At 38.7% G+C, this 9,982-nt stretch overlaps 1 protein-coding gene across 2 annotated transcripts; it reads right to left on the reverse strand.

Annotated features, from left to right (window-relative positions):
• Positions 1–365: 365 nt before the first annotated feature.
• Positions 366–9,218, reverse strand: dnase1l1 (deoxyribonuclease I-like 1). 2 transcript variants are annotated; one of them, XM_072367704.1, is made up of 9 exons: positions 9,128–9,218; positions 6,703–6,861; positions 6,151–6,239; positions 3,985–4,074; positions 3,768–3,880; positions 3,553–3,665; positions 3,270–3,427; positions 1,434–1,530; positions 366–917 (listed from the first exon to the last, which is right to left on the reverse strand). In XM_072367704.1, the coding sequence occupies exons 2-9, from the start codon at positions 6,850–6,852 to the stop codon at positions 777–779; spliced, it is 951 nt and encodes a 316-aa protein (XP_072223805.1). In that variant the 5' UTR covers positions 6,853–6,861; positions 9,128–9,218; the 3' UTR covers positions 366–776. The 2 variants fall into 2 exon arrangements, with proteins under 2 accessions (XP_072223805.1, XP_072223806.1); XM_072367705.1 differs by having other exon boundaries at positions 9,140–9,202.
• Between the last annotated feature and the right edge of the window lie 764 nt (positions 9,219–9,982).

Raw genomic sequence — 9,982 nt, forward strand, 5'->3', positions numbered from 1 at the left:
ATTCTGCTTTGACATGATGCTGGGCAAGGTAAAATAAAAACAAAAACAACATTAATGTAACGTGACGTATTTACATATTTTATGGGTCAATTTTCAAACTACAGAGAGAAAATCTGCAGGACAGCATATCCAAGCGTCTGACAGAATAGCTCAGACTGTTAGGTGAATGCTTTCAACTTCAGAGGTTGTGAGATCAAAACTTACGACTCAATGAACATTCAGGTCCAACAATAAAAATATAATCAAAGGATTTCATATTTGTCTTGATAACAGAGAATGATTAGAATTTGTTTTCTTTTTTTATTTAACCATAAATGTCCAGTCAAAACATTCAACAACATGAAGTTTAAGATCCAAATAAGGTTTAATGCATTAAAAATAGAACTCCAATTATATATTTGCAACTATTTACAACAAATGATTTACTTTGATTTTCTCTTTATGTGAACATCCCTTTCATACATTTAAAGAATAACAGACTACTTGAAACAAAGAGTAAACATGCTTCAGGTGATATGTACTTTACAGAAACTGCAGAATCAGCATTCTGGAGCAACATGTTTGTGCAGTATAGCTTTCTAAGGTACAGTTTTTATCAAATACATATTGATAAAGGAGGTTAACAGTTGTGGATATTCTCTTTTAAAATGTTAAACTCAACAATCACCTCATTTTTTGGAGCATTTGATCATTTGGACTCCACATGTTTCATCAGTTCATGAAGTCAACTGTCCTGAGATTAAAAATGTATATCCTGAAAGTTTATTTTTCAGCTACTATGTCAATACTCGGTAAGAAATATGGATGAGTGCAAACAAGGCGAAGGACACTGTCGAGGATATGCCACCACTGAAAGCTCTGGATTTGACAACCTTCAGGAGGACCTCCACAGGGTAATGGTCACTTACATCCAGTGCCTGAATGAAAATCAGAAAGCGAACAGTCTTCAAATATCTAATCACATCTAAAGAACAAGGTTCTGGCTTTTTCTGCTTTTGCATAATTCCAGTTCAGTCTCTCAAATTGTTTCATTCTCAGCAAGATTTTATCCTAATTGATTCATAGTGCAACATGATTGCTGGACTATGTTCAGACTCTTATCTGGCATTTGTTTTAAGCAACGAAAGCACTTAAGATTTAGCCAAAATCTCAACTGAGCTGTAATCACTAATAGACAATATAACACCGCAAAACTAAATATTGTACTGGAGGTTACTATAATGCCAGTGAACATTTCACCGAAACATTCAGTATTAACATATTTGCAACATGCCTAAATTTGAATAACTGTTTGCATCATCTTGGTATGTTATTAGGTCTCAGTTTTGTTTCCTTAATGAAAGCATATTTACAATTTTGTCTTACAATTGAACTGTTTGTGGATTTAATTGATGGTTGATGCCATTGCACACTTATACACACAAGCTTGTTACCTGGTCTTCTGTTAGTCCGTATTCTGTTTGGAAGTTAAATGGCATGGCTGAAAGAGGCACAACTGCCCTGTTAAACGTCTCTCCATTCACAACGATCCTGTCGGAAAGCACAGAATGGACAGAGCAGTTATACCACAAAGGCATTTAGAACAAAGTCATTTCCTGTGAAAGGAACTAGCTATTTATAGTTAGCACTGATAATAATGTGAGTGTGTAGTTCAAGTAAATGCCGGAATCCACATCCCAACTATAACCTCAACAACAGTGAAAAATGATACTGTTGGGATCGTTTTCAGAACACTTTAATAAACAATAAAACTCTTGAGAGTCAATCAAAATGCACATGGGGTCACTTTCTCTCCTCTGTGGAGCTGAAAGATGAACCATTGTGCTTCACACTGTTTTCCTATTATCATTCATATTCTTTGTAGGGAGAATAGATTATAATTAAATAATGTGCCTCATTGAAGTTCAAGTAAAGCAAATTCAGAGATTTGCAGGGAAACATGTTACATGTGTTAGAGAATCATAGCCTAAAACACATTTAGGCCAAGATGAACATTGTACTGAATTGTGGAGTTGGATTTTTTAACTGTTTTTTTTTTTTTTCTTCACAGGATTTTCAAGGCCAGTCAATACATAAATAAATCACATTTCCGTGATGCAGTGGGACTGCGGTGGGTATTTAAGTTAACCTAGAGTGACCACCTCTAATACTGGAACATATGAACAGTCCTGCTCAAATGCACTAGCTTAAAACTGTTCTGCTTTGATCACAGAATTGCATCCTCCCTGGATGACAGAATTCGCAGCACTTGGGCTGTCTAAGAGACAATGGTAGGAAGAACAATAACAACTGGAAAAAACTGGATACATTTTGTGAACAGTGTAGCTGGAATGCAGCAGCACCACAGATCTGTCAACACAGCAGCTCAAAGAATCAAATCTGTGCCCAGAGGATTGAAAAGCCAAGGTAACAATGTTTTTCAGTGGTTATTGCAGAACTGTATTGGTGCTTCTTAAAGTCAAGGAAGGATCCATAATGGTTACTATTCTCTCTTGAAACCACTGCTTTCAATGTAAAGGATCTTAGTCCTTCTTTGTGTGAAATTCAACGTTGCTTCTGTGTATCATCTTTGTTCTCAAAGCATCTATGATAAAATATACACCAAGTTTGGCTCAATACGCACTGAATTTTTTATTTGCTTTTTAACTTAAATCTTCTTTGAAGCCGGCAAAAACAATTTCAAGAGAGCATGCAAGCTTTTCGCAAAGTTTTTCTCTTCTTAAATGTTTACCATTTCCATTTATCTTTTCATATTCACATGTTCTCAGTGAGAATCAAAAATGGTAGCAGAAACCTGACCAAATACATCGAATGCATTGTTTTTATGTAAGCAAATGCCATGATTTTCTGTAGTCACACCTTGCCATAATCCCTCCTCATCTAGTCACCTCACAGGTGCTATTTTTATAAACCTACACTTAAAAACAAGTCTATGTTGCTTTTTAGATCTTTGGCACAACAGCATGGAGCTACAGAAGCTTCTGACAGGCCTTATCAACGAAATTTGCCGAAGAAGTCCTTAAAACAAAATCTGAGATGATGATCTGTGGTGAGAAATTAACTACTATAGATTTAATTTAAGTTCATCATTGTTTTGGTTTTTTTGTCAGTGGATGGCTGCCTAATATTCAGGGGCCTTTAGAGCGCCATGAAAACAACAAAGGGGTGAAACAGCCTTTTAGTTAATGAGAAAGTTCCCTAACATAGCTCTCAAAGAGCTAAAACTTGACAGTGACTTTTGCTGAAAACATGACTTTTGCAGAGTTTACCTGTCGTAAGCGCAGGATGTTGACGATCGAACAGTGGTGTCACTGTTTTCTGTTATGAGCCAAAAGAGGCTGCTGTCTGTAATCAGGCGCACTTTCTTCCGGTTCTTCTTAGCAAGGTAACTGCAGTCAGCATTAAAGTCCCCAAGCAGCATGATGTTCTGCTCATACACACAGAGGCATTCATGGTTACACACGTTACCATTAACTAAAGCAGTCTTATACTGTATAAAAGTAGTAAAAGCGGACTTGAGCATTTATTACCATTAATAACATGAGCCTCTACCTCAGTTCTCCACATCTTCTTCACATGTTGTAAAACATCATACAATGCATCAAGCTCTTTAGTGGTGTTGGATGGAGTGGTGTGCTGAGGAATCAAGACAAATTCCTTTATGGCTGAAAGTATAAAGGGGTGGGGGGAGAATGTAGTGAGAATTGTTCACATCTGGAAACATCAGCACAATATTCGGTATCTGAGATAGAATTTCTGAGACTCACCTGTCCCGGGTGCTCTGAAGCGAACAACAAAAGGCTCCCTGGCGAAAGCATCTTCGTCTCCTGGTAGATCATCCGGGTACTGATACTGGCCAGTGACTGTCACTGTACCAGTCCTGCACACATTCACATAAACAGAAGCCACAAGCATGAGCATAATTTCTGTATGCGCCTAGTTTGAACACCATGGCTCATCAAGTTGAAAAGCAGCTCAACTTACCTGTAAACAAACACATACTGTTCCTGGTATGAGTCAGACCTACCCAGTCTCTCACTGGCCACAGCTTTATACTGATGTTCAGGCTCATACCTGGATAACATTAACAATAAGATACAGGCAGAAAATCATCAGTATCAGGTGTGTGTCCCTGCAATGCACTGCAGTGCTTTGCAGTATTTTGTATGTGTCTCTTCCAGCTCCCTTTTAGAGAGGAAAAGCAAGTACATGCATCAGTTGATCCACCCTTACTTCATCCTGCTCAGGGTCAGAGGGTGCTGAAGTCTACCTTAGCTGACACTGAATGAAAGGCAAGGTATACCATAAACAGTTCCACAAACAATCACAAAGAGACATACGATCATTCATGATCACATCAGGCTTAAAGTCAATATGGAATCACAAAGGTTTGAGCATGGAGTTTTCTTGCAGTAAAGGGGCATTTTTAACCACTCTACCACCATGCTGCCCCCCCAAAATAATGTAGCATAATACACATTGTTGTTGATCATACTGAGTAAATTTTTTCATTGAGAACACGGCTAAAGTTCTGCTGCACACTGCGCTTTCATGCTGCATGGGTTGTAAGAGACACCAAGGAGGGCAGCAGTAATGATGGTTAAAAAAAGGGTGGCGTTTTCATGCATCTCATGTGAGTGTTGCTTTGAAACTATTTTATCTTCAAAAGAAAAAAAATCTAAATAAGATCATTTTATTTATTGATGTTTTATATTGCAAAAAGAAAATATTGCAATCTGAGTTTTTTTCCAACGCTGAGCAGGACATCAGCACAACACATACCGATGCTTGGTCAGGAGCCAGCTGCATTGGTTTTTAATGCAGAGGGTACTCCCAACATGTCACTTTTGTACTGTATGTTTAGAATGTCCCCAAGTTGATAACTTGTCAGTTACCGGATGTGTTTTCATGGCAACTTGGGAAACATTGCTGGAGCTTTCTGAAATAAAACGTGCTCTATTGTCTATTTCAAAGCTAAACAGTAATGTTTTTCAAACCTTAGCCATATACTTGTAATGACATATTACAGCAGCACAGCAAAACAAGTCAAAATAAAGACTTTGAGTAAATATACAGGCAGGAAAAAAAGTGAAAAGCAGCAATCTCAATGATTGGAAATCAGGTGTCTCCTCTCCTCCCCTCCGACTTCCTTTTTTTTTGTCATTATTACTAGTTGATAACCCAGCATTAAAACATTTCCTGTCCAATTTACTATTGCTGCAGTCAGTACATCCCATCTTGTTTCCTTTGCATTTAAAAGTAATGTAAATGGTTCTTGACCAAGCAGTAGTATGAGTTAGGAATAAGAATATGCTGCTAATAGCAAATTAAAAGTAGTTCCCCTCAATGTCTAATGACCCACTAGATGTGTGTGGTGGTATATTTCTTTGTAGAGCCATAACAGTTTCTCCTTTTTTTCACTTTGTTGGTGACATTTGTCGCAACCTTTGGGAAATTTGTGGGTACACACCAGCATGCACATGTGAAGACTTTAAAAAGGCAGCTGTCTGTTCAATTAATCGTGTCCTCCCTGTATGAGCTCTTTGGGACCTGACCTTTACAACACGTTTGAGCTTTTTCATCAGAGCAAGAACTATTACATAAAAAACTTCACACAGTGGCTCCATGCATGGCTCTGTGGAGGTGTGGAAGTGCTTATATATCCTTAAAAACATTTAGAACAGTTGTGAAGCAATCAGTAAATACAGTTTTATTGTTTTAATTACAGTGGTTTTTTTGTGAAACTGGACTCTCTTTCTCTTTCTGAACATTGCTGCTCATACTGCTTTGCAGCTAAGGATAGTCCAAGTTTAAATGCTTCATTTGAAAGCAGAAACAAAAATTCCCCAGAAACTATTACTGATACTATGCAAATGTGCACGAGGCAGAACCAGGATTTGGTTTCCTTCTGAGCTTCTGACGTGACATGTTGAAGGGGTACAGAAAGTAATATGCGGAACACAATGGTTTCTTATTCTCAAGTTGTTCTGAACTAGTGAAAATGTTTTCCATGAATGTTACATGTTACTCTGGACATGTAAAACTTGAACTTGACTCCCCAAGAAAGAACTTTAATGTAATGACTCCTCAAGTGATGGTAACACCAGTGTGTGTGTGTCTGTGCCTGTTAGAAAGTGTGTGATGAATCACCTTTTGAGCTGATCAAGCAGCTTTGGTAAAGCCGTCCCTTTGCTGTCTCTGACCTCCTGAAGCAAACATATGTCACAGCGAGTGATGATCTGAAACAGATAGGCGGCGCAGTCATGAAAAGATGGCTCAAAGTGTAATATACAGGAGCGAATGTTGCATGATGGGAGTCGGGGTGCTATCTGAGAAACCTCCACCTTTTAATTAGTCACTGTGGCTACTTGCATTACTGCAGCATTGAAATCCGTTGAGCCTCAAAAACTATTTGTTATCATGTCTCACCGGAGTATCAAGAATTACTCTATTTTACTCTATTTGTCTTGGTAATCTGGATACTGTATCTTATAGTTATGTTATTTGTGAAGTCATTTAAAAAACATCAAAAAGTAGCTACTTCATTATCCCTTAAACACTTGTATTAGCTTTTTTGAGCAAGAATTGGTACCCTGTAAATACCAAACCATTACAGTAATCTGGAGTAATCTAAAAGGAAACGAGTAAAAAACATGGATAAAACTGAGGTAAAATGCCAAAACGTTACAGCCAAATTCTTACCCTGGCAAGAATTAGCATGACATCGCTCTTCCTGGTTTTGGAATCCCCAAAGTGATAGAGGTTGAACGCACAGATTCGAAAGCCCGAACCTTCACGGGCATCACTCACTCCCAGAAGGAAGGAGAGGACCAGGAGAAACAAAGACTTCATGACTCAGAGCTACAAAGAGATAAAAATCATGAGTGCCCATACAAAAACAGACAAGGACAATCACATTTCATGATAGATGAACTGCTAAAAACGCTGACATGGACCTAGACAGCAGGAGAGGTCAGTCCAGGTGAAACGGAAACTAATTGAGTTATGTTGTACAAACAAACAGCATCTGAATATAAACCCACCTCTAACTCAATTTTAAAGATTGGAGGTACCTTATGTCTCAGCACATTTCCCCTGCAGAGGATAATTAATTATATCACTATGGTTACAGGTGTATGCATTCAAATGCAGGTTGACTTGTTAAAAGGAAAATGGTGGACAATACATTTTTCCACTTTTACTGGACTGCAATGTGGGTTCAAAGATGAACAAAAAAACCTCATTAGGCCCTTCACCATGATCCAATATGGTGTTATTTAGTACAGAACTGTTTAATGGAGGAAAGTGCGGTGATTATATCACTTTGTTACAAAGCTTGGTAATCTATAAGACTCAAAAGTAAGTTAAAAAGTACACCCTGTAAACCCTGACACGGTTTGCAGATCTTAGTCTAGGTATCTTCGTGTTTTCTGACCGGCTTGGTTCCCACATCAAAGCTTCCTGTTTAGCTGATGTGATTATTGGGCTTAAAGGAGAGTTTTGGGTTACAGAAACAGTCCAAAGTTTAAAGATTCTCCAAGCACCAAAAGGTTAAACAACATATCTTGTCTGATTAACTCCTTCCTGATAAGCTGTTAATCACTAAGCCTGAGTTCAGGTTCACATTTGACATAAAGACATGTAAGTGTTTGCATGTAACCACCTCAGTCAGAACAGATCGATCCAGTCCTGGTTATTTACAATGTCATTTCTTCCACTTGTCTTTGCAATATACTTTCAAACTGTTGTTGATAAGCTGTAAAGCTTAGCTTCCCCCCTTCATTTTTTTTTTATAGACGGAAGTGAGCCTGTAAGTGGTTAAAATGACAGTTTTGCTACTGTTTGCCTTACTTACTCTTGTTCTTCTGCTTTTATTCAATGGACCAAATTCTATCAATAAAACTGGGGAAACAAAACTTTTTCTTCTTCTATCTCCTGTTGATTAGCAAGCAGGCCCTCTCTGCAGATGTTAAAAGTTTTCCATTCAGAATAAATGCTCTGAGACATGTAAACGCAAATCTTAGCGTCCATGTACACAGTTAAGTTGGAGTTTCTAATCAGAAATATATTGATTAGACCAAAGAAAATTAGTCTATTTAAGCACAGCAAGTGATATCATTTTTGGCATGAAGGACATATCAAGGGGAGTATTCTTTTTTAAAAAACAACAGCAACATGTAGACCACCAAAGTAATCCATTTCAGTCAAACACGTCACATATTAAGACCCAGTAGAACCGTGTGTTTGTGTATTTCTGCACAGAGACACACCTTTTTATTGCTTTTAAAAATGTTTACAGGCTGCAACATTTGAGCAAAGTGCTTGTAGACACCAGCTAATGACAGCATGGAGGTGTGAGGACTAAAACCATTTAGATTTCTGTCACATAAACATATGGACACTCCTTCAGCAGAACAGAGACATTCATTAAGAATCTGTTGACACGACACCTTCCCACAGGGTTGCGTGGTTTGTGCTCTTCCCACATCTTTGTCACGCATGTCTGATATTTTGACATTTTCGCCTGCCACAAGAAGTCAGGTTTCCTAGTCAGAAATCTGGGGAAGTTTTCCCCTAAGGGCAGCTTAAAACAGTGAACTCAAAAGCTGAGCAATCATATGTCCACAAATGCCCTACTATCTTTTCAAACTGAGAACAAGTAGCATTAAACAAAAGGCAGACACAGCTGCTCATGTCTCCTAAAAATAGAGCTAATTTAGTCTATTTCATTTCAAAATAAATGCACCAGTCTCACATCAACATGATAACAGAGGTTTTAATGCTGCTCTGGGCAAGTAAACTCGTCAGTACTCGCGGGAGTAAAGCAGAACCCGACACCACAGCAAACAAGGGGAACTTCATCATGTGCAGCTGGGAGATTTTGTGCTGCTAGTTACACTTCTGTTTTCCACCAGCCCACGTATGACAGAAGTTCTGAGCTGATCTTCTTATCAGCACAACCTTAGCAGAGTGTATGTTTCCCTTTACATTGCTTGCTGTTTTCTATCTAAGCCAGAAAACACTCACACACACATACAGGGATCGAGTTACACGTCACATTCCTCATTCTCTGCCTCTGGCTTTCACACAATGAGGAGAAGTACAAAATAAAGCAACAGTAACTTACGAGTGTTCTTACTTGCTTGACTTGGAGGAAATGTGTGTTTCTTGCAGTCCGCCTCCTCTGATAAAACTCAAAGCTAAGGGTGGACACCCTTATGTATTTCCTGTGGGTGGGACTTAAAGAAGACTGAGGCTGTAGCTGGTCTCTTCAGTTATATTAATAGACCACATTTTAGTGGTCAAATGACAGCTCTTGAACTGCCATCTTTAACAATAACGAGAAAATAAGGCAGAAACTGCTCCAAAGTAATGCAGAACAACTAATCAATGCTTACCTACTTTTCCATTGCACTACTGCCATTATTTGATAATGCCTTGTTTTCAGGCTATCCCAAAAAATGATCTAAAAAGTCTGCAACTGATCCAAGAACACCACAGCAAGAGTGGACTCCCTGTTTCCCTGAATCCTAGTCGCAAAGATGGAGAGTGCAAACACTACTCAATCCACTTGGTTATGGCGTTACACGTATGCCATACCTGCCTGTATCTTACGCCCCATGAGACTGTGGGCGACTCTCTGGACTTTTTGCACAGCCTGCACCTGGACTGCTGTTTGGTGCGGTGGACTCCAGCCTCGGTTACTGCTCTTGTTCTTGTGCTGCCATGATTAAAGCCTTTGTGCCGACTTTTAGACCAACCTTCGGAAGCCATTGATAGGATTTCACAATATCTTAAACCTGTCAGTAGTATACGTTTTCTGCCTTTCTGCCATCTAGTGGCCTCAAACATGACATTCAAAATAATCTCATATTTAAAACAAGAAAAAGTGGGTGTCATTTTTTAAATTCAAAGATGGACGGGAAAAAAAAGATTTCAGTAGCCAACTTCAGCCTCTCACCCCCGTCCAACTGTATTTTAT

Source organism: Leuresthes tenuis, unplaced genomic scaffold (assembly GCF_036924035.1).
Source record: "Leuresthes tenuis unplaced genomic scaffold, fLeuTen1.0.hap1 SCAF_16, whole genome shotgun sequence".
NCBI lineage: Eukaryota > Metazoa > Chordata > Actinopteri > Atheriniformes > Atherinopsidae > Leuresthes > Leuresthes tenuis.